This window comes from Varroa jacobsoni, unplaced genomic scaffold (genome assembly GCF_002532875.2).
Source record: "Varroa jacobsoni isolate VJ856 unplaced genomic scaffold, vjacob_1.0 scaffold_752, whole genome shotgun sequence".
Taxonomy (NCBI): domain Eukaryota; kingdom Metazoa; phylum Arthropoda; class Arachnida; order Mesostigmata; family Varroidae; genus Varroa; species Varroa jacobsoni.
The window spans coordinates 22,888-48,269 of NW_019213654.1; the positions used below are offsets into that span (position 1 = coordinate 22,888).

At 40.9% G+C, this 25,382-nt stretch overlaps 2 protein-coding genes across 5 annotated transcripts in view; one reads left to right on the forward strand and one right to left on the reverse strand.

Moving 5' to 3' along the window:
* LOC147753090 (isobutyryl-CoA dehydrogenase, mitochondrial-like) overlaps positions 1 to 20,596 on the reverse strand; it is a 23,175-nt gene extending 2,579 nt beyond the window's left edge. The window contains exons 1-3 of the mRNA XM_086969528.1: positions 20,378 to 20,596; positions 591 to 820; positions 67 to 167 (exon numbers count right to left, since the gene is read on the reverse strand). Of these exons, the coding sequence (XP_086825654.1) occupies positions 67 to 167; positions 591 to 687 (198 nt within the window). The 5' untranslated portion in view covers positions 688 to 820; positions 20,378 to 20,596. The remainder of the gene's footprint in view (positions 1 to 66; positions 168 to 590; positions 821 to 20,377) is intronic.
* A 48-nt stretch (positions 20,597 to 20,644) lies between these two features.
* Positions 20,645 to 25,382, forward strand: part of LOC111263266 (trypsin-1) — a 43,624-nt gene continuing 38,886 nt past the window's right edge. For 2 of the 4 annotated variants that reach the window (XM_022838203.2, XM_022838205.2), the window contains exon 1: positions 23,797 to 25,233. The gene's annotated coding sequence lies outside the window, so the exon portion shown is untranslated. The other 2 variants (XM_022838208.2, XM_022838204.2) reach the window with 2 other exon arrangements.

A 25,382-nucleotide genomic window follows, 5' to 3' on the forward strand; every position in this document is an offset into this window, starting at 1 on the left:
ATATATAGTAATATGTTTCTTTTCTAAGAACAAATGCAATCATAACACGTATATGGTAAAACTCACTTCTTGATCCCACCGACGCATATTAGGTTGCCATTCCTTTAGAGCGAAGTCCTTAGCAATTTGTTGCATTTGAATTTGCTGTTCGTCCAAACCAACGGCGTCTATTATGGAAAGGCAGCGTTTTAGATTATGCTACCTTATTCGCTTGCATGTATTCTTTGTGTATCCATATAGTAGTGAATGTTATGAATTTCGTAGTCGAGAACTTTCTGTAAAATAGTGTCTCTCATAACTTCACACAGCTTAGCCCATCGCATTACGAAAAGTTTGACTTATTATTATTTTCACTTGTTCATGAGGCCGTTTTGAAAATTTACTGCACACTAGTGGAAAACATTGAAATTGTTCTACGCTACTCAGGAACACGTTTTGGCATAATCTGCTTCGAATTATGATGATCGAATGATCGCTACTGGAAACAACAACTACCGATTTTGCACTGATACTAGAAGTTATATGAGCTCAATAAATATCCGATGAATTACTACTATTGACGTCCGAAAAGAGCCTTCAGTTTTACTTACCATCGAGTGCAAAGCGTGACGAAAGTCTTGACTGTTGACATGGCATATTAAAGCGACAGAGCGCTCGTGGTAGCCGTGTAGACAAAGTTGCTGCCATCGTGATGTGGCAACGTCAACGGACAAGCGTTCTGTAAGAAACAGGAGAGAATCCCTTACCCTAACGAGTGAGAAGCAGACGTATCCATCGCGGTACTGTCCTCGCACTCGCACTCCGTCATCAAAATGTTCGACTAAAGAAGGAACAAACAGCGCGTCTGTGAAAGGAGCGATATCTTCAAAATCGTTCAGCGTAGAAAAATAAGGGTTATCAAGCCTAATCGTGATAGACTATTTGAAAGATGAATGAGAACGGCGCAACGCGAGTTCATTTCGCGCTTTGCCCTTAGATTTGCCCATATGATATCTCACAACGTCATGCTTGCTAACGACAAATCATGACAAAGCACAAAATGACGCCCATTCATTGCCGCGTTGTACATTGTAGCTGGTTATTTATGGCTGTGTGTGAATTTCGATTTTATTATATCGTAGAACTATTTGATGAGATAAAATTCACAGTTACAAGATGTAAAATCTGCCATAAACTCAAACGAGACAGCTTGCTTACTGCGTGACACCCGGGGACTATCTTAAAATATGAAGTCGTTAACGACGGATAGTGTAACTTTTTTCAGTCTTCCTTAAAATTCTACATCAAGTTTCATCATATTGTCACCATTTTGCCGTTGAATATTTCTTAGTCACTTATCTTCATCGAGCCTCGGTGGCTTTTAAAAACTGTAACGTAATCCCCGTTTAAGAAGCAAACATTTTCCCCGAGGTGGGAATGATTTTGGTCCAATCGTCTTCAATGGTACCTTCTAAAATAGCATACATTACCGGTATATAGTGTTGTAACTAATCAAGCGTCGTTTTTTTTCTGACATAACTTGTCTTTAGCGGTATAGCTTTAAATGCGGGTAAAGATTCTAGCACAGTCTTAATCTCATAAAACAGGCATGTTGTTAGTGTTCATCTATGGTTTTGTGATTGCTCGCATAACGTACGGAAGACCCATCATAGGAATAGCTACAGCATCTTTTGACGCTAACTTTTAGTCAAATATAGTTTATGAGATCTGCTATTGACCTCGCCTGTGTTAAACATCACTGTTTTGCCCCTGAAACACACTTGTTGAAACCTTCGAACGTTGGTGTAGTTCTGACTGGTAGAGATTTTAGACCCTTTTTCTTTCACTAAAGTTTGAAGCCAGTGCGTTTTGCGTAATTTGTTAGGTTTTTAGATAACGTCGGGTTGCTGCATTTGTCATAAGTGGCTCAACATATGTCTTATACTTGGAACAAATCAGCGTAAGATCTAATTGAAGCAACGCATTGGACGAAAAACTGCCACATATTCTGTGCGTTTCAAAACAATTGTCGTTGCAGCCCCTAAATCCTGGATAGTTCTAGTTCGTACGTTGAGGCGCTGCCACTGAAGTCCAATGAAAACTTTCACGTCTGAAGGGTAAAACAGCATCTTTTCAACTGATGGTTTCAAAATCAAACTTATTGGTTCTCTCTAGAACTAGTAAGCCGCCATTATCTTTGTCGATACCTGCACTGACGTGTACCTGATCTACTTTTTACAGATATTAGTAAGGGTAATATGTAGATGTACAGGATACCAAAGTTGTACCTTGGAAACAGCTAGGTAGTGCTAGCGGTGTTTGAGTAGTTGCTATTGATCCCAATACGGAACGAATAGTAGCGGAAAATAGCTTTGATCAGTCGATCAGAAGTGGGGAAGCATGTTAAAAAAGCGTGCAATGCGTAACCTGTTCGAACGCTGACTTAATTCGATGTACATTACGTAAAACACTTGAAAATAGTTGGTTTTCTGTAGGTACTAAAACTGAATTTTCTAAGGTACTCTCTTGAAAAAAAACGGTATACAAACAATAGCTTAAAAGCCACTCAGATTGCATAGACAATGGTTTTTAAATAGTAGTCGCAGTAGCTATGCGTGGACGGTAGCGATTGTTTTTTCGCAGGTACCTATAGATATATGTCGTGGCATAATGAAGATGCTTTCAGTGAAGTCAACCTTGCATTTACCGGTCGCTTTGTGGTTTTCACCCGTCTTATTAATAACAAAATCGGAGTTAAAAGGAAAAAAACGAATTTATGTAAGCAGTATATAAAAAGCAGGGATGTAGATGCCGTAATGGAATCTGGAACATAAGTCAGCCAGTTTAGTCTGAGTACTTCCGCGTATGGGAGAATAGCACCGGCGCCACAGACGCAATGGTCGCGTTGGCCGGCAAAGAAACAATGAGATAAGAGGTTCACGTCGCGTTGATTTACGATAAATGCGAAGATTACGTATGTATCATAACAAAGAGGGAAAAATCCATTTGTGATCTTAGCCGCGAGGAATGATGTAAGAATTGACTTAATGTACGAGCAAAAAAGACGTAACCAGTATAGGTTAACTTTAGCGCAGAGTTTGCCTGGCTTTAAGATGAAATACCGGCACCACGGCGTAGTCGAAAGCGTGATCTTTATTCAACCACGTCTTGTTGTATTTGAAGCGGAAATTTTAACTTGTCACATATATATGTCAGGTATTACATATCTGTGGATCTGGTAGCTAAATTTCGGCATATCGTCTAAATATACGACTTTTTAGAATAATGTAATAGATCAAATAGGCTTTACCGAGCTGGTTTACATGAAAGGAGCTGCTATCGGGATTTTGGTTTGCCAAATATTACCAAGCTGTATTTAAAGCGAACCGAAAGAAGCACAATATCAAATAATGATGTCATAATTTGTAGTAAGACATAACAATAAAAATAATAACGGAAGACATCATTAAATCTCGCTCAATTTTTGATCACATTAAAATTTTGCCCCTGCAGGCTGTGTATTACCATTCACGCAAAAGTAGACGTCAATAGGCATAGTTCCCTAAATAGATGACAGTCCCTAGCTGGCTTGAAATAGAATTTGTGAGAGTAAATAAATTCATGCTTCAAGTTCTGACGAGCTATTCAGTTGACAATAACAATAACAATAGTAAGATGTCACTGGTGGGCAAAGCGATTCGTTACATCGACAAGAACTTTTTTGTAGCCTGTTTTATCCCGCAGCGAAAGGAAACTTATTTCAGCAACTACGTGAAGTTCGTAGTTGAAGTTAAGCAGGAATCACAGTTGCCGCCGACATCATGAGCGTCATCAATGGCAGGAACAACCGCGTTGCTGTTATCTCCGTAGCTGCTGTAAATACATTGTAATTTAGACATTGTTACAGCCACGGTCCAGCGTGCATGAATACAGCCGAACGGAAAAGACACGACACAAACTAAGATGAGTACCAGCAGTTGTGGCGCCGACAGCGACGGCCACTGACTAAGCTGCGTAGGAGAGGATGTAAAGCGGAGGCGATGAGCAATAGACGATGATAGGACCGTTGCCATGCTTGAAGAACAAGACAAAGATCGTCATCGGTGCCGGAAATCACCAAGAATCATAACGAAAACGAAAAGAATTCATTGCATTTTTGCGCTTATGTAACAACAAAGAGATTTCAGAGGCGGCAGACGCAACGACAGCAGGCGACGTTTTGGGGCGTACGTATAGACGCGCACCATGATGATAACCAACAACAACAGCTACAGCGGGCTGGTACCACCGTAATCACTGCGATTGTTCCTCGTTTTTCTCCCTGCTGCTGCTGCTGCTGCTACTGCTACTGCTACTGCTGCTGCTGCTGCTGCTGCTGCTGCTGTTGTAGGGCCATCGGCCATCAAAACAAGGTTTTCCTCCGCGTTTTCGTTTTCAGCGGCCATTTTGCGAGCTGCCGATAATGGCTGAATGAAATCGTGGACCCAGCTCCCCGTCGAAACTGTGACAGCCGATCGCGGTTCACTGACTCGCAGCCGTCGGTGCATACTTGGCCTGTCACTGAACAACGAACAAAAAATAATAACAAGATACGTGTCCGTGACATCCGTCCGTCCGTCCGTCCGTTTGGCTGTCGTCGGCCATCAGTGGAGCAGACGTGGACACTCCGCCGTCACCAAATCGGAATCAGGCGAATTATCTCGATCGTCCATGATACTATCTACCGCATCAACAAGACAAACGCATGGCATATCAGTCACTAGGCAATCGTCAATGTGGCAATTATTTTACTGAGAGGGCAAAGCCAATGACCACAGCGACAAATATATTGTTATTACACTAAAAACTAAGAGACAAACAAACGTAGCTGTTCCAAGGACCGGCACTGTTTGTATTTGCCCCTGCTTAAAGTAATTGCTCGTATTATATAATGCAGTATTATATGGTCCGCACAGTGTTGCAGACCGATAATATACATGAAAGTAATATTGAAATGCAAACGCGAAATATATATATATACACACATAAAGATTGGAATGAGGGCAACACCACAATCTAACAAAAACACTTAGATGAGTACTTACGTCTTGATATCGAACAATAAACCTATTTATGAATAGAAGTCGGCTGTACCTTCCCCCTGATTTCAATACAACTAACTATTGATATCCTTTTGATAGAAATGGAATATGCAGTTGCCTGCTTACTTCAGTACTATCTGGAGAGAGGTCCCGCAGTCTTGAGACGGCTGAAAATAGCTAACAGGAGTCAAGGTGGGAAGTTACTGTTTTGTCACTACAATTGGATATTTTTTCTACAATTATAGCTGATTAGCATAATGTTAAGAAAATGTTCAGGATATTACCGCGTTGTTCTGCTCTGAGATACTTAGTTTTTTTCCCCGCACAAGAAGCTTATTTATATAAATTTCTTTTATGTAGCACTTGCATTTTGCGTCATTAAAAGATGTTTCCCGTGTGGAACCGGCGTAATCTTCCAGGTTCGTTCCGATTACGCCGCGCACATCCCAGTTCACTCGAAGCCTTCGCGTTAGATTTTCAAACGTTTCGCGTCCGATACCGAACAGAAATGTTGTTCGACACTTGTGTATACGGGCTCTCCGCAGGTTGGGGAGGGCATTGCAGCTACGTCAATAACATATCTGTCAGCATTAACATCGTTTTATTTACATGATCACTATGGTCGTGACCCTTCAATCATCTTGCTGCTTTTTCCACGCGCTCGCTACGGTACCTTTGTTAGTTAACGGTCGAAATCGTTCGACAACGATACTACTTTTAGCAGTTAGACAGATATATTCTTTGTACGACTCCCTAAATGAAAACGAATATACATACAATAGGTGTAGGAACTAATGGGCTTCAACTAACTGTCAATAGCTTCACAGATCGTGCTTGAGTGTACGCAAAGCGCTCGCTATGAGGGGCGTCTGTCCCTATTTGCCTTCGGCTTTTCCCAGCCGGCCCTTGACAATGGCAAGGAACAAGCGGTTTCTCTTCTACGAGGTATCACCTTTGGCAAAAGTCTATCTCACCGAAAAAGCCGTCTGTTGTAAGATATTGGCTTTTTCGATGTAGTTTTTGATCTGGCTAGAAGTGTAACTATTTTTTTAATAATAAAATGTGATGTATATGTTATACAAATAGATGGAACATTCTACAGACTTGACGAGTAAGCCTAGTAGACGATAACGGTACTATTTATCAGTTATGATATATTTCATTAGGCACATGGCAATATACGTATAATATTTAGTGTACTGATGCGCTCGGCTCATTAGCATTACTATCACGGTTACGAGTGTTCTCATGGTGGCAATAGCTCGTATTGGTTCACGTTGTGTCATCTTGCTTTGCCCATCGGGTGGCCACTATACCTGGCATGATGTAACAGCATAGACGTTGCTCCTCACGACCGAGATAATAGCTCTACGATATAATGGATCTGGCGACAGGTTGAACATAATCAATTTCAAACGGTAAATACATTTTGTGATTAAAAGAAACCTGTACCGCATTACTAAACATTACGTGAACAATAAGCAGATACGAAAAAGGACAGGCGAGGCTTATACATGTAATGTCTTCACGGGAGTAATTCGTTTCTGATCGAAACTATCTTCAATTAACGCATTCGCAAAGCATGCAATTTACTTCGAACTTTTATTGAGCCTTCTGGTAGCGTTTGTAAGTCCGCTAGGACAGGAGATATATATGGCCAAAGGATGGATAGACTGTGGAAGGGCCAGTTTCTATATTCAAACGACCAGAACTCGAGTAACGTAGCTCTTAATTACGTCCGGCGGTCAAATCATTACTTCAAACGCTATTTTTTAGCACGAAACAGGGCAAATTAATTAGCATCGAAGCCGGCTGCCAGTTTAAAGCACTGCTTAGCTTTTAATTCTGGCAGCTTTAGCTGTTGCAGGCTACCTTAACTGGAGTTTATAGTAGAATTGCTCGTTGCTCTGAAAGCGGACCCAACGCAGCACTTTGTTTACGACCTTTGACGCAAAATAGTTGGGTCAAGGCACCCGTCCACAGTTATCCATTGCTGCAGGGCGAAACCCAGTTTACACGGTATCTATACACAGGTGCGTATTCCTTTATCTACCAGTTCTAGTGAAACAAAGCCTTAATGCAAATATATCTGCCAGCCCGACAACGACAACAACTATAAAGAAACCATAACTAACCGTCATGAAGCATATTGTCTCGACAATGTTATGATAACCGATAAGCTCTGTGTATAAAATAAAGCTTCAGTTTTTGCTAGTATCGAGATGTCATTGATTCAGTGGGTAGTTAGGCACCAGCTGGACTTGCCTGTCAATGTATGGCTTAAATTTGTACTTTTATAAAGTGTACTCTGTAGTAACACGGTGAGTTAGTAAAATGGAACTAGGCGGGCCAGTTTGATTTTTTTGATGTGGTGGTCTCACATTGGATTAATAAGGGGCAGATCTGGTGACGATTTTGATACTGGAATGGTTCGCTTACCAGTCGCTTACTAGTAGGTCAAACTGACCTACTAACCCGTATGTCACCTTTTGGACAGAAACTCTAGCCAATATCCGACGCATCTCGTTGGCAGGACACTCCTCTTTGTGCTCGTAACGTAACAAACGAGCCTTGATCAAAAATCGTTCTCTTGTATTTATCTGAACTAGACATTACGAAACCCTTAATCAAATTATAAAATGAACCACCTATCTGTAATCGAACGTTTTAGGACTCCCTGTTGCTTTAGAAAACACAGTAAGCTGGTTATTAGCCTATTCGTAGTAGTATTGAAGTATCACAGATTTGGCCTGAAACGCCACTGTGTCGTTGTGCACAAATAGGATGCGCATAACTTCAGTGAGAGCTTAAAGTGTCCTTAAAGAGCGCGTGTTAAAGTGTCCTTTCTGTAATTTTTTTCAGCCTTAATTTCCCTTCCACCATCGTCTTTCAAAACGGCAAAGCATCATTTCAGCGCAAAACGTTTCCGGGACGACGGTTACATTAGGGGTCATCGATTTCTTCGCTCATATACAATCCATTGCTTACTGGCAAAGATTTATAAATAGACATGCCGTATCAGACTTCAATATAAAAATGAGAGTTAACAATTGACTAAGATTCATTGGAAGACTGCTAAAGAAAAGAACACTGTTATCTGCTGTTATCTCCCAGTGACAAGCGAACGAGGCTGTCTTTTTCCGAGTGTTTAATATAGTCGAGAAGTGTGTGTAAAGACACAGTTTTGTTTATATTCTCTAGAATATTTTTATACGTTACAAAATATTAGGTCAACTATTCAAGCCTTTTTCTCTGAAAGTTTGAAACAAAAAAGAGGTACAGCCTTCGACGGGAGTCACACTCGGCGACGACTAAAAAATACCCCGCCACTGTTGTACTATTATCAAGTAGACAAAACAGAAATTACCGTGTAGCACATCTCCTTAATCAACAGCCATTATTGCCTGTAGACAGTTGTTTAGACAGTTGTTTAGTTGTTGTTAGACAGAGCAGAGAGCAAGAGAGTTTGGCCAATTTTTCGAAAAGTTTTTCTTTTAGCAAGTTTTTTTGAAACTACATTGAAATTGAAAATGAGTCAGTATTTGCTTTTCTATCAACTTGAAACGAATGTAAATACATCTTACAAAATGCATAGCGAACGTTTCCCCTGTGATGAGGCTGTCAGACGACGCGTGAATTATCACTAACGGTAGTACGCTGCCACCACGCCCTAAGAGCGAATTTGGACATATTGCATCACTCAACATGTAGATTATGCACGCAAACAAATTTAGAAAAAATTTGGTCGACAGTCCCGGTTGGTAAGTGTCGTTATAATCACCACTATTATAGCTACCGAATTTCAAATACTAGAGTTGTTCATCATACCGCATGACCGACTATTGCTGCTTGCGACACCTGCAAACCTTCCATCTGCGATAGAAGCCATTCCGGTGATAGGAAGCAAACTGTGTTTTCGAGAGCAACTACGCCTGCATAGTAGATGCCAGTCGGGGGAATGGCGGAAGGGGTTCGGGATGGCGTCAGCTTAACGCTTACTCAATTATTTCGATTTTTTTTTTTTTTTTAGGAAAAATCATAATTGCAGTACTACGTCGGACTAGAGCTGCAAGCCATCATTTTTTTTTCTTGTTTATCTACAGGCACGATTTGAAAATGAATTTTTGTTGAAACAATGTTTATATTTATAGTTGATAATCAATAGCGTGTGCTCTTAGCGTTCAGCTGGTCTAATTTTTATTAATTAAAATTGAGATGAATGTCTTACAATTATAACACACTCTTAGTGTTACAATGAAGACTAAATTTATTTGAATAAAATAATTTGTTTAGATAGAGAGTAGGAAAGAGTGTCTATATCTTCAAGTCCGTTAAGCGTAGTTGTCCGATTCTGCTGCAGGATCAGTGTGAATAAATTCTTTCGTAACTATTACTGTTTAAACAGCCAAGAGTACATAGGCTCTTACATGCAGGTATTAACTTTTTGTCCTAACGTAACTTCATACGTCATAGCTATACATTTTAAAGTTTTGCATATAGATTATTTATAGCATCAATAGTCTTATTGCAAATGATTCATCTCAAAGTCTTTTACGACTTGCTTAGCAAGCGTTTAATGCGGACCATCTTCCGAGAAGCGTCAGTCTGTCTATTTCATAATTCGCCATAGGGCAAGGTGTCCTAGATGATCAGTTCCGAATGGTTTATAAACAGTGCTACCTACTGCCTTGAAATTTTCATTTGGGCTGTTTATAATTTGGCTCGTTTAAGTGGCCTCAGACGGACAGAAGGTCTGGCGAGGCGAAACGAAGCTGTCTGAACTTAAAAATCGCGGTCTGACGCATCCAAGTTCGTGTAACGTTTGAGAGGTGCGCAGGTGTAGATAGATTCTTATTGGACTAAATCAACGTTCACACAACACACGTCAGGGCCGGATGGCGCCAAATGGTTTTTTCGGCTTTTTACTTTTCAACAAATTTCCTGGTTACAATAAGAAAGCGCCACGCACATCTGACGGCTAGACAGTCTCTAGTTGCACAAATGCTTCCAAAAAAGGTTCCGCTTGAATATTTGTCAATATCTATTCCTCGTTCAGCTGTAACCCCACCGCCTTGAGTCACTAAGTATCGCCCATATCGCAATGGCGAATCTATGTTGTTGATAGACGTTGTCTTGATGAACCTACGTTAAACAGCGTTTCGTCAACAGCTCTATCTCTTTCATTTTCTGCTAAACAGGTAGCTTAGAACGGCTTTTTATGCCAGCTCCAGATACACACAAACAAACGTTGCACATGATGAAAAGGTCTTTCCTACAGGTAGTAGATATTATTTGCCCCGTTTGGGCGCATTGGGCCCTGGTGAGCATCGCATGAAATGTGCTAGCGACTGTGGCAAAATAGGACGAGGCTTGCATTGTCTGTGACATTGTGTTTCCTCTCGCCTCATACGTCAGATATTCTTTTTCAAAATGCAAAAAAAAAAGACTTGGTAGCCCGCATTTTTCATCGCGTGATCTATCTGCGCATGCTTCTCGCGCAGAATTTGTCCTAGCAAAGCAGCTATGCGCTAGCCTTGTCAGGTATACCCAAGCTCATACTCGATCGAAATGTTTTGTCACATTTGAGGGCATCGTTCACTCGGATCCTAGTCGGCACTGAACAGACAGTTCAGGGATCTGAAAAGACGCCTGTCGCTAGGCGCAGGTAAGGCAATCGTGAGTCGAAAACAAACTCACAGCGAGATGATGTGACGTAAAAGATAGCGGAAGGCTCTTTCCGATCAACGCCTCTGATAACCAAGATGCTATTAGCTGACAAGCAGACGCTGAAAGCTCGCGTGGCTGCCGAAATGATTTGTCGGAATAGCGGGTCTAATACCCAGCGCGTTATGTACTTTGTGACATTTAATAATTCTGAACGCCATAACGTATTGTCTGCTTAGGACGAACATTTTCGAATTTTCCCATTGACTCTTCGACGGTTTTACCCTTGCGTAACGATCTTTTATGCCAGTAGAGTAAAGGCTGTCATCGCGAACCGTAGCGTTGCAGCTAAAGGAGAATTGATGTTTCAGGATTTTTTCCATAGGGTGCGCCTACTGCTAACCATTCAAGTTGTTTACATATTTTGTCGAAATACGTCGCTGACTTGGACGTTATTGAACGATCATAAATAAGCCAGTAAATGTATCTCGATCTTAACAACTACATTACCCACCTTAAAGACTAGTGGACTTCTATCGAAGTAAGTATTTTCATCCATTTAACCGTTCCGACAGACCAAGTTGAAACGGATCAAGCTACTCTACCTAAGCGTCAGTATGTTCTGCTGTTGATACTTACAGACATCCTACTATTTAGATGTTTTTATTCCGAGATAAGCACTATAGATTTCCGTCACATTATGGCGATATTATCATATTGATAACATTATTGCCTTTGACAGGTCTCTGTTTCCTCTTTTCTTCTCTACCGTTCACTGCCGAATGAATATGCTCGCACCAAATGTAAAACGACATTTTCCCGGTCCGCACCTGTAGGAATTGTCTGGAACTTAGGGATGATCTCTTCCCCCCTTTCGTTTGCTCTAGCTAACCGAACTATCCCAAATAATCAGATAGATATAATAAGATAATAAATCGACTGTGACTTCCAGCACAGGCAGCAGAACCAACGTTAGCGGAAAGGAAGACATATATATATATATATGTGGGACCCGAAATGATATTTCGCTCCTATTGATGTTTGTCTGTGTGAATGCAAGTGCGGTGCGTAAACATAAATCATTCTGCGTTTGAAACGTCCTAGAACAACATCTGACAACTACAAGATGTTGCTTAGGTGTCTATTGGGGCTTGCAATTACTGCATGTATATGTATGAGCTCGTTTCCAGATTGATTACCAAACGCCTAGCATAAACCCTAATCCGTAAACAAGAAATTTATATCCGTGCAAAGTTTATGTGTTCTCTAATCAGCGCCTACCAAAAGTTTCCGATGGCAATAGTGTTGCTTATCTTTTGAAAAGGGTGAGTCATCTTATGAGCAATGACATTTTCCGCAAATACACCATATTCATGTGTATGTTAACAGTAACACAAATACAAACTTTCAAGTATAACGTGCTACTATTCTAAGCGTTTCTAAGTAAATACGATACCAGACTACGCTAGCTGGCGTCAAACACTCGAAGTATACACTAACGCAGCAAATGTTCTATTATAGGTAAACTTGTCTTAGATGCCGCCGATATCTCGGGCTAAATGGTATTCAGTCATTAGAAAATTGCCCTTTTTATGTTCGAACTCTGTACCCTGCTATAGCGTACGCCTCGTGAACTTTTGTATGCATATGTAGTATCCAACTGCATTTAGTTGAGGGAACGGAATATGATCATTGGAAAGGCGTCTCGAATCGGCTTTCACGAGTTACCCAAAGGCCAAACGGTTTACATTGTAGCTTTTGCACTTTGATGAATATTGCCGGACGAGCGTTCGGTAGAATTTAAGACCAAAGACAATCATATCCTGCCGCCAATGTTCGAACGTAACGAGGGACTAACATCAGCTCCGCCATTACTTTGACGTGGGGCCACTTGGGCAACAACGGGGTCGAAAGCTTCGACACAGGAAATAGCGGCAGCAGACGCAGATGCTACGCAGAAATGTTTTTTTTTTTATTTATATTTGCAACCATCAGGCCATCAGGATCCGTATGTTCTGTTTAATTCCTTCAGAGAAAAGTGTTTGCATCGTAATTAACAATATAGAAACAGTTTTACACAATTGTAGTCAGTCATTGCGCACCCCTGTAATTACTACTGTTTAAAGAAATTAGATATTTTCTCCTCAGAACTACCCCTTTATATAGAGTAACTTGAAAGAGGACATCTGGATTTGACCGAAGTAATAAAAATTTAACTAGAAACTTCAAATATAAATATGGATATCTTTGGGCATATCTCGGACCAAAGAACAGCGCATTAAATGTTTTCTGTCGTTTCTTGGACCCTTTCATTCATTCACTGAACATATTTCACTCCTGTTCCACAGATACGCTGAGTTCTGTCTACGTCCTTTATTATGAAGTTAAACCTTCACTTATACGTACGTATTTTCCAACGAATCTGATCGAAGCCATAGCGCGGGCTTCGCTGTTATCTAAATAAAACGGGCTTGAGCAAGGGAAACTAATTATACGGCCATATGGTGTTTCTAGTAAAATATGTTTGACTATTATACGAACGATCTGCCTTTCTTCGATGCCCTGGAGGCGCATCGAGTGGGAGACATATTTGAGGTATGGTCTATCGCATTTATTATTTCAAAACATAGGCGAAAATAGCTAAAAAGACGAAGCCCTTATATAGTAATTCAGTAATCCATTGTGCTTATTCTAGCTGCTTAATGAACAACGAACAGATCTGCCTTGATTGATTCGCGCTCATGATATGAGCAAGATATATGATGCGTAAACACTATCAACAAATACGTATTGGACGTTTTTTTTTTTTGAGTGTTGTGGTGAACAAACTTTTTTGTTTTTTTTTTTTTCACCAACACTGCGCACAGTTGATTCAACGTGCCTTCCGGCCTTATACGTTTGTCAATTGCTGTAAAAACCGGGTGGACTAACTAATTTTTCTTACTAACCGTAATGCATGCCATATCAAAATTATGATTTTGTTGTTAAATTTCATCATCTCTGGGGTTTTTCATAGTGTAGACAAACTGGTGTTCTTTCGAACCCCTCTCTAAACACTGTATCGCTATTTTCCTTGGAATAAACCCAAATGCTTCTAGGGCTTTTATTGCTGCTATGCAATTAGTCACGAATGACTAATCCCTCATGCTGTTCGTTTTCGACTTACAGTGTATACCAGCTAAATTAATTAATTTATATATTAGTCACAGTTTCCTTATAGGTGGCGCAACTGACACACCCTGTGAAGAGGTAATAGTACCACATAATCGTTTGCGAGTTTCGAGGATCCTGCATAGAATGACAATGGGTGATTTGCCACAGGCAGCCCTACGAGCAGTATTTGACATGGACCTGCTGCGCCAATCTAAAACCTATCCAGTCAATGCCAATACGGGTGAAACATAATTATAATTATTCATCCAATGAAGTCACGACATACTGTTTTTATTTGTATTTGTCACACATAAGCTTAGGATTATTTTCTGTCACAGTTGGAAGCACCAACTCGAAACGTATTCGGAAGGTACGAATAACAAGCAATAAATACTGACTGAAGTCAAAGTTCATCGAATAGTTCCACCTGTGAAGCCTGCAAACAATCCTTCTTCGCAAACTGCAATCAACAGCGTGTCAATTTTATATGTCGTTCGACGATATTCCTTCTAAAACATCGGCGTTCGTTTGGCGCGTAGATTCGTATATTGGCAGCAGTCGCTCCGCCTCCTTTGTGTTTCCCCATCCGATATGTACCTAACACAGTAGGCCAATATAGATAAGGGTTGAATAGGGCAGACGATGTACCGGAAACATTCGAGTAAATGTTAGCCAAATGCTGTTATGATCCTACGAGCATGTCATACGCACTATCCTATAGAATTGTCGGTGACCTTGCTTAACACGTTTAAGGATTACCGTTGTTTGGAAACCCTCACCGGCCTTCACAGCTCGCATTGTTCACAGTGAGGCCCAAACAGCCATATTAGATCAGCCTTCGCAGCTAATGGCCGTAGCCAAGCGTGTCTGTACGCATGAGCCTGTTATATCGTTGCATCAACTCTAACGGTGAAAACGAAAAGCGTCTACCAAAACAAACCGAAGATCTGCTACCTTGGCGGAATTTCCCAAGGTCTTCGGTTTGTTAAGAACCACAGAAGACGAAACAGGCTATGGTGTCGTACTTTTTGCATATCATTGTATCTTACTGCAGCAACGGCCGGTGATGGGCGGCCACAAAGGGCATAAATGCCGAATACCAAGCGACTGTGGAAGGATGAATCAGCAATTAGATTGCGGTTCGTCAAGGAATGACACTTGTTTCTTAAGCCATATTGTCAAGCATCTTGAACAAATGATCATATCTTTTATATGTCGTATGCTATAACGCTATACTCGTCGGTCTCGTTTCAACGAAGAACTCAGTTGCGTGATTGCGTGACTCACAATACATGTTAGTTTCTCATCGTTTTTGGCGCACACCATGATCTGTAACGTATCCGCTTGAAGTTTGTAAGTGTTGTGTGATTTCTACTCGAATTTCCTCAAAATCAACACAAAAGTGCTTGAATACGTTATTTGCCTATAAGGGCCGCCATCAGTGTTGTAAAACATACACCGTTCGAACAATTTTACAAGTAAAGAACTATCAATGTTTAGAGTAATAGGGAAATGGCAGATGTATAGTAGCGACGAGTAAAGTTGATACCGGTAAAACAGTGGGAGGAAATCACAAGCTCTTTGTCGCCTGCTTTATTGTTGTCGTTTCCTTCTAAAGAGGGGAAAAATAGGACGAATAGGATCAGAGTGCTATTCCGTCCCTGACCCCCCACCTCCTGCTAACTTCCATGTCTATAGACTGGCCGGATTTTTGTTACGGAATTAATAAGGAAAACCTGTCTAAAAACAAATCCTGTAACATACTTGGTTTAACAGAAATAAGTGAAAAATTTATCAACTACTCGATCAAGCAGTTAATTGATCTCTCTCATCAAATTAATTGGCCTAGTTTAGCTAAAGCACAGCGACGCGACTAACCATTTCAACGTAGCACATTTATGTCCTTCGATAATAACAATTTTTACTTACCTCTAATCAATGCCGGTAACGCGAAGCTAGTAAAATGCCGCTAGTAGCAGCTTAGTTAAATCCTACCTATGTGGAAACCATTTCTTTGGTTTACCTCTGCTAAATCAGCTCTGTGAATGACGGAGCGCCGTGCTACTTTCAGTGGAGAAACAGACCATAACAAAGCGTATGTCTGTCTGCATTCTAGTATGAGGTTTCTTTTTTCGACTATCACAAAAGTCATTTCACTAACATCCATTGTGTCGTTGCGACCGATGCTGCCGTCGTTGATTTTGCCGCTACGTCGATTGTCGCTACAGCGTATGGTATTATAATCCCTGTAGAATAACAGTGCAAAGGGCGTCGATAATATTCGGTCGGTCGGTCGGTCGGACGAACAAATCGTTTATGCCGCAGTTACCCGCAGGCCATTAGCGTCTGTCGCAAACTTTCTTTCAGCAAATAGCAAGGGACGGCCGTTTGCCGTTGATCCGGCCGCTACGGTTGCTAAGGTCGGCTACTTTTCATTCATGGACGCTGTCTTTGTGGTCTGTGGCGTAACAGGACTTCCGCTATCGACGCCTTCGTCCCTTGTCATGTATTGCCGATTCAAATATAAACAAGTTAAATACGATTCTTCGCCATGTACTACGATCTTCATTTACGCACACTTGATCGAAGATTTGATGAAATATTATTGATTGAAGACGTTCGGTATCGACGTTGCCACTGCGTCAATATGCAGATTCGTTTAACAAGCATGACGAGATGGTTTCATTGCTGCGTTAAATTAGTTGGCCAATCGGTTTACGTATCGAACTGCAAATCTTCGAAGCTATTTTCGAATCAACGCGCAGCTACTTTGTCAACAAATGGCGTATAAGCTTGAACCCTATTGCCATATGGGTTTAACAATGCCATCCACTAAAATGGCCAGCAGCCTCGACTACTGGAAATCATAGAACGATAGAGCTGAATAACTAAGAAATAAAAATTCAAGTAGGCCAACCCGACTTCGGGCACTGTAGGCTTTCTAAAAATTTCCCCAAATCGAATAGGAAAAGTTATAATCGAAGTAGATGACAAAAAGTTAATAATGTCGTCTCGATCTTTTAGAATTTGTAGACAGGACTTTCCGACATAAATCTACTGCTATGTTAAAGTTGGGGAAACGTTTGAGGTAGCACCTCGCTAAATCCTTTCTGACAAACTGCTAGAATCGAAAAGGCTAGCAATACGGACAGCACAGAGCAGCTGATGTATTGAGGTACAACTATTCGCTATTGAAGTAACAGTATCACGAATAGCTGAATCATCGCTAAAACAACGGCTACGTACGATCAACGACTATACTTCATGTACGTCGCAGCATTGACGTAAACGTATCTGCCTGTTAGGAGCAATACATGATCCAGTATTGCAAACGGCAAAATATTTGCCCTTAAATTACAAGGCCACAATCACAGAACTTTGACGTTTTTCACGCAAAACACACAAATGCCTAACGTCTGAGTTTTACATATCGTGTTCGTGGCTTATCGTAGCGATCCTAAAACATTTACTAATGATATGAACGCAAAAATCACATCGAAAGGGAACCCATTTACGACGTTTCATTGTTCTCACTTTCAGTCCTCTCTTGACTGAACGAAATTCGTGAGAATAGCGCAACACGTGCCCACTCTCGTTGTTATTACAATTACAAATTGTTTGTATAGAAATACTATTCCAAATGTCTTGTTAGAGCAATGGACTGACACGTGTTCTGCACGCGAGGTCCCGTAATTTGTCTACAAAGTAGCATTGGTCGTGACTTTTTCGTTACGATCGCCTGTTAGCTTTTGACCCTCGAGGCAATTGGAATCATAAATCATACTCGTTGAACGGACGATGGCCGCTTAGACGCGTTTCTTGCGGGAAATTTTTGTTATCGCCGAGTATGGTAGGTTCGACGTTAGCCACTGAACTACCATGAGATGTTAGCCTGCGTAAATGAACATCTATCCCGCGTATATAGGCAACACTATAAAACTATTCCGTAAACTGTAAAACGAAAAAAAAAAATCACCAAACCATAAAACACCTTAGAAGACCTGTGCTCGATATATTCGATTTATATTTAAGGATACTAGTTAAGGGTAATAACCCGCGTCGACGAGTGACAACGATAACAATATGGTGACGCTGTCTATTAACAAAGACATGAGACTAGGAGGACAACTCGAAGGTTGTTCAGCTCCGCCATGGTGCGACTAACAGCCCTGCAAATGAACATTAAACAAAAGATAACCCAAGTAATTGTTCATTAATTGATTTACTAGGTATCTAGAAATTGAGAATGAAGCAATGGTAATATTTTTCGTTTGCAAAAAAAAGTTGTTAAACAAAATCCAATCAATTATATATGCTTACCCTTTAATTAACCTTATTATTATTTTAAAGAACCTTTAATTAAGCAGTTACTAACGGCGTTATACAGTCTTGGTTCTATGGAATCCATAAAGGGATGACGTTTTCAAAATATTATTATATGACAACGATGCTTTATATGCGAAGATTTGAGAAGAGCGGAAGTTTGACTTTTTTGATCATTCGAAAATTTCTTTTACTATTGTTTGCATTAGGTCGAAAACACATACTTCAGCTAAAGCTGTAAGGATTTCAATTGAAAGTTGACTAGCGCAGTAGTAAGCCTGTTTTACAGAAAGAGGAACTAAAAGAAGCGCTTTCTATCGATAACTTCGCTATGGCTGAATCTGGTAAGTCGGGTTCGGTATGCAATTGGCTAGCAGTCATAGTTGGAAGTTTTAGTACCGGAAGCGCAATATTTGGAATTTTAGATGGACACAATGGACGCTGTACCTGCTTGTTAGCTGAAGAATCAAAGTAAGTACTGCGCTTGCCAACCCCAAGGACCCACGACCCCAAGGATCCACGAAACAGTTAAGAGTCAGAACTTATCATGCATCGCTGATTATCATTGCATTTCGATGCGCCTTCCAGCGGCTCATATGGAAACGGCGGAAGCTAGTATCTGCGGGATAGACCGACATAATATCTCACCTAAACATTGTATGCTCGGCATGCTAAGGAAAGAGCTTCTGAGGGTGCTAACGTACAGACTTGCGTGCTCTCTCTGTATGATACCCAAGTCTAGTAAGAACAAAACAGCAGGCTGCTATATCAGCGTTGATATATGTAACAGTCATCAGACATGCGGCCTCTGGTTTACTTAAAGCGCCGGGCATGTTCTGATTATGCCGATAAGGAAATTATCTAGCAGAACATCTAATTCTAGTGAGATTTACGTTATGCGGTTGCCAAATAGAAAGACCCGTTTGAAAGAGAGCAGATTTGTGCGTTGTATTACCCGTGCTACGAACGAAAGGCAATGTATCCTTTAGCAGGATAACCCATCAGTCCTGAACTGCTTCTCTGATAATTTAACGCTTTTCTAGACTAATAGAACTTATGGTAGCCCAAACCTTAATCTTTTTTGTGTATGGCTTGATCAAACGAAACTCTGACGAGTTTCAGCATGTCAAGATTAAATCGTTCACCGCATATTAAATATCAGAGAGAATCAAAGCCTACGCGTGTTTAAGCAAAAATAGGAAAAGTTACAGATATACGCACTTAAATTATCAAAACTTAAAACACAACGGTAATTTTTCAATAAAATTAATGCTTGTACACTGAGATGTTACATATTATTCATATTTGGCTATCGCATAATATGTAAATATATATATATGTATAAACATAGTGTCTGCTACGTTTTTATGCTGTCTTACGATTTTCGACGAAAATCTAAATATGCAAAAAAAAAAAAAGGTAAAAAAAAAATTGTCGAATGCGCTGATTTCCTACTAGCTGATCATAGGCTACTACTGGTAATGCTGATATTGGCGATGTCTGTGGCGTTCAAACAGCAACATGAAAATAATGAGTAAGTAAATGAATGCTCAGTTGGGCTTGTAAGAAATCCCTGCGTTTTTTGCCGTTTGTCGCTGCCAGGTAGAATGGAGCGTCAGTGAAGTACCGTTCGCGACACTCACTGTAGAGGCAGCGACGGCCATCTGTTGCAGAATCATATACTACTAAACAAGATGGCGCGTCAGTAGAAATGAAAAAAAAAAGCCGCATTAAAAAATTTCCGATAATTTGGCGCATTTTTTTGATAAAACCCAGTTTTCTATACTCGTCCAATACTGATGAATAGATGCGGCAGTTAAAACTCGTTAGATTATTCGTGCCTCGTACGATCGCGCACGTAGTTTGTGGCGTTTCCGTTATGGATCGATGCAACTTGTTTCGGCGCAACTTAGCTAGATTTTGAAATATGCTTGCCCTCATGTAGAAAATATGTCACATAACAGACTGACAGTGTCCAGTCTAATCAGTAGAACGTTCGCTAACTGTACACATGATAAGTTATATTTGTTGTATTACACTCAATGCAAAAACAATGCCTCGAAAAATGTTTATCGCTATTAGGTGCATTGATCAACACGTACTGGTTTCGCTAAATCAGGCGGGTAATTCAAAAGTTATGCAATGCTTCTATCAGAAAAGGAATTTCGTTTACTTACGTTACGCCTGTCGGAGGTAGTGGACCGCAAGCCCCCTTAGTCGGCACTGGTGTGGGAGAGTCAGTGAAACACCCCTCAACAATAGCAGCAACTGTGAGGGTTCATCGCGAGTCAAGCTAAAATCTTCGCTATTCGCTGCTCGGGTGCGGTGTTCGCAAAAACATCAGTAGGTGGAACGATACGTTATTGCGTAATAATGGTACAGCTGTCGTTGCTGTTACTGCCCATCGGCGTACATCCGCTGAGCTGTGAAAGGGCGAAAGAGAAGTTGGGACGTCAACATGAACGGATGGTCGTCGTTGATTCGAATTGTGGCAAGAGTTGCTGTCCATTGTTTACGAACTAGTGGCAGGATACAAGCAAATACAATGGACAGAGTCAAACTTCCCTATGGCTAGCTGGTGTGCGAACTAAGAAGGATTTCTGACTAGCATATGTATGTGTACACAGTACAGGTCCGTACAAAGAGCTTGAGGAAGTCATGTCTATGGTGTTTGTATACATGATTTTTCATTTGAGTCGGATGAATTGTTCATTGGGGTACTGTCAAGTTGATCTGCCTCCCATGTAATCGTTATTTCAAAATCAAGATGCTCGCATCCTTTCCCAGCTGTACAAAGCGGATGTTATAATCATTAGTTCGAATGCAGAACTAATCATCTTCGGAGAAAATGTATCACAGTTCCTACAGCCGTTGTGCAGGGGGTTTCACAAACGCAGTGCACCCACATTCCCCTTTGATAATTAACGTATATAATGCACCTAGTGCTGGCTTTCCTGTGTTACAGCTCCCTTCGTGTAAGTAAATCTATTATTTAATTTACTCCTTGTTTTCTATGAGGGTTTAGGAATAAGGATTATCGTAACACCTAATGTAATTCGTAGCGTACAGAGTAACCCTATACAAATCATTCTTGAAATTTTGCTACTCAAGGCCTCGTGAAAGTCAGATGTTAAGGCTGAAAAGGGTATGGACTGAAACTCCTACCTTTTGAGCCGCTTTTTTTTTCCATAAAATGCTAGTATCTCTGAGCAAAAATTTATAGCCGGGTCTAACGGTCTGGTGCATACGTTTAAGCTTTCATTATAACAAATTTAACCAACATAATAGCAGATACGACTTCTTGAGTCCTTACTTAAAAATAATGCACAAGTTCAAATTGTGTTTGAGGTAAGTTCGAACGTACGAGTTTGACTTGGCTAGCGATGACAAGTTGAAGGCATGGCGGAACTGCAGATGAAAAATCAGACTACGTTCTCTTAACAAATTTTTCAGCAAATTATCGAGTGAGAACAGTTTACGCTGTCAATTATGCACATGAGACATAACGATACCGATTTCGCGGCCTCATTGCTGCCAATGAAAACAATATATTTTACGTCATAATTTTACAGATACATATTGTTTGATAATCGATAACGATGATGATGATGATGATGTTATGTTATATAATTAGCAAATATACGATCTAACAGTGAAATTTTTATTCGTACGTTTTTACGCTCGCGTGCATTATACGGACTTTTTAAAATCGTGGAACAAATTGTTGCAAGCTTGCTGCCGTATTGTCCTACGTGCAGTTTTGGTTAGATACAATAAACCTGGATAGATCATGGCCATGTTAAGTTGCTATAGATAAAAGCATCTATCGATTAGTTCAGCGCATATCGATTTGATAGCAGTTCTTGTCACCACACACTATAGCCTATAGATATATAGTAAATAGAAATAAACTTGGACGCACACGTGCATTTCGTTAAATTATAGCTCTGCATAGGAACCTTCCCGGATGTTCCCCATTTTTTTGTTTGCTGGTTCAAGAACAGTGTAATCGGTCGACAGCCCTGAAGCAACGTCAAGTGAGAAGCATCGTCAAACAAACATCGAGTGATCAGAGCCACTTGCGGCAACGTTGGAATTTTCATAATTGTTGTTGATTCGGACGTTTATAAATGCTACGACAATAAAATGGTCAACAACAACGGCACGTTGGGTCCATGTGATACGTTCGCCAATGGTCCTTTAAGAAGTTGCACATTAGCTTATTCTGCTAACTCACTTCGAACTCTTGCTTCCGAATTAACGTAGTAACAAAACTATTTTAGCACACAGCTTACCTTCTAATTGTCACAACATTTAGAATCTCTAGGATATCGATGTGGGTTAAGCAAATATCGATCAGAGCGAAAAAAAAAAAAAAGGTCATTGCTACGCTCAACCTGAGCTAATTAACTTTTTTGCAAGAAAACATTAGGTAGTCGGCCTACTGTTTTGTCATCGATTGATTGGTGTCCTCATGGACAGTTTACAGCCCAGAAACGACACAATAATTCGACTTAGGAATAAGGGCTCATTGGTAGGCCACCTTGTATTTGTAATCAACGAAAATTGACCGATTACTCGTCGAATGAGCGCCTGTTATCTTGTTCTCTAGATTGCGAAGCCTGTGCTTCTGTATACGCTTGTTATATTTATTCATTTTTTTTTTTCGACAATAAGAGTTAGTTGGTGATGTTATGCAATATAAGCACAAAATTTCGTAGTTTGATTAGTTTAACATTTATAAAGGTCATTGTCGGTTTTTGCTCAAAAGAGAGAATCATATGATGGTCGTCCTGCATCCACATCGTGAGCCCTAGCTCATATCGTATCTATACGGTCAGTTATACGTGTTGCAAGACCGCTGGACAGTGTTTGACAGAACTCAGCTTTAACCGGTGATACCGTGAAGTCCGTTTAGCTTGTACTTGTAAATATATGAGATGCATATGTGAGAAGCTACAATTGTCTTCACAGTGTTGTGACAAAGTTCCGTTTAACTACAGTTCATTGAAAGTGTGGTCAATGAAGGCAGTTTAAAGCGCACGGTTCCGTAAACAACGTTAAGTTTAAGTTGTCGCTGTTGTTTAAGATGCTGCTGATGCGACCCGAAAAAACCGGCTCGTTTCTAAACTATTCTTTTTAATTCTTAGAGACGTTACTGAGGCCGATAATCAGGTCGCTCTTTGAATCACTCTCTACTTTTCTATAGATTTGTCCTGGCAGAAGATATTATCAATGTGTACTTTCTTTTCTCTAAGACACTTACCTATAAAAGCACTTAAAGGTTGCATGCGTTTTATCACATGTACATCTGACTGCCGTTTATGCTTCTTGTAAGTGATAACTTGAATTAGCTCGACGTCGGTTATTTCGTTGATATTTGGGCAACTGAAGATTTAGTGAAAGTCGCGGCTATAGTAATTGACCGTCTGTCTTTTCGCTTTTACTGTTTGACTTTTGCTCGTTTTTCCTTCACTGGCTGACGCAGCTCGAATCTGCGTCGTCGTCGTCGTCGTCGCCGCCGCCGCCGCCGCCGCCGCCGCCGCCGCCGCTGGCACAACGAACGGCGCCGTCGGGGAGCCCTCTCACGAGTGACGGCGCAAGCAACTTTCCCTTTCGGTTCGCCCCTACGGTGGCAGCGAGCGTTGCGTGCGACGGTGTGGCCCTCGGTCTGGCTCCGGATCGTGGCTGTTGCTTCAGTGGCATCAGGGGCGCACGACAGGGAGCGTGCTGCTACTCGTCAACACTGAGCCAGCTACTAACAAAATATAGTAGAAGAAAAAAGATCAAGTATCGTTCAGATCGACGGTTCAATCGAAGTGAAGCAAGCTGGACTGACAAGAAGACTAAAGCAACGGCGTCGCATGCTACGCTAGATGACGGGACGAACGGAATCATAAAACGCGCTTGAATGCAACAGGAAAATATCGACCTGTGTTAAGGCCTACTATCTCTTTCTAATGCCTCTGACTATCTCTATCAAAGTTATACATCTGAAGGACGACAAATGGAAAATTACGGCTCGGCGTGACTCCTTTTTCGTCTATTCTTCTTGCCTTTTAGTGCTTTTTTCTTGCCTATGCGCTGTACATACACTGCTATCCACTTGCTTGTGCTATCTACCCGTGAGCCTATTCAAAACGACATGATTGAGTGAAGCAACTCTAACGGTCGATCTTCATAAACGCGTAGCCATCAGTACATCAACTTCTTTCACTAGCAGCATCACAAGCACGACCTCTACTGCTACCGCTGCTGCTGCTGCTGCTGCTGAGCTTCATCTTAAAAGCGAACTTGTTCTTTTGTTGCGATGTATGAGTACATGCTGTTATATTGAGTACATGTTATTGTAATGTACAGTGGCAACGTTGTTTCTCTTTAACCACTTGTGTTTCTTCTCTGCGTTTGCTTATCCAACGTTTTTGTTTTTATCAGAGGAAAATCCGGCAATCTTGTTCACTGTCTGTCTAATTTCTGTAACCTTTCTCTATGCTTGTCTTCGTCAAAAAGAGTGGCATGCTCCAGCCTTTTGAAGCGCAGCTCTTCGTTCAGCATTTCGTTGATATTGCTATTCATTTTTTTCTATTTTTCTGCTACTGCTCTTAAGCTGGTGCCCCTCATGTTGCCTTACCTTTCGCTCGCCAAAGTACCACTGTAGTGTGCCCCACCTGGTCGAATCGGATGTACACTACATTACAGCGAATTCTCAAGCACCGCTGCGGCTACTGAGGTCTCATCCGATGCTTTCTGCTATCAGCCTCCACCGACTCTCGCCTTTTTTTTGCCCCCTCCAACCTTGGCTTCTTCTGAGATGGTCTCTGCTGCTGATGCTGTGGCTGAAAATTCAGCTGCATACCAATCTTAATCTACGGATCACGTTCTTAGTATTGCCTGTTGCCCTCTAGCGCATTTCATCTGCGAGACATTGCGTCCTGAGAAAACAGTGAACCTTCAGTCGGTGTAATAGTTCAGCGTGGCTGATACATTAGCTGGCATGTGCAATGTAAATGTCTCAACCGTAAGCAAACGAAGGGTATGCTATCATTATATTCTCTAAGTCTAAAAGTGTGATACGTAAGTGTAAAGTTATCGATAAGTGTGTGTGTGTGTGTGTAGATAGCTAGAAACCAAAGTGCAACGGTCTGAGTTGATATAGCGAAATTCTTGGTGAAACATTTCCGT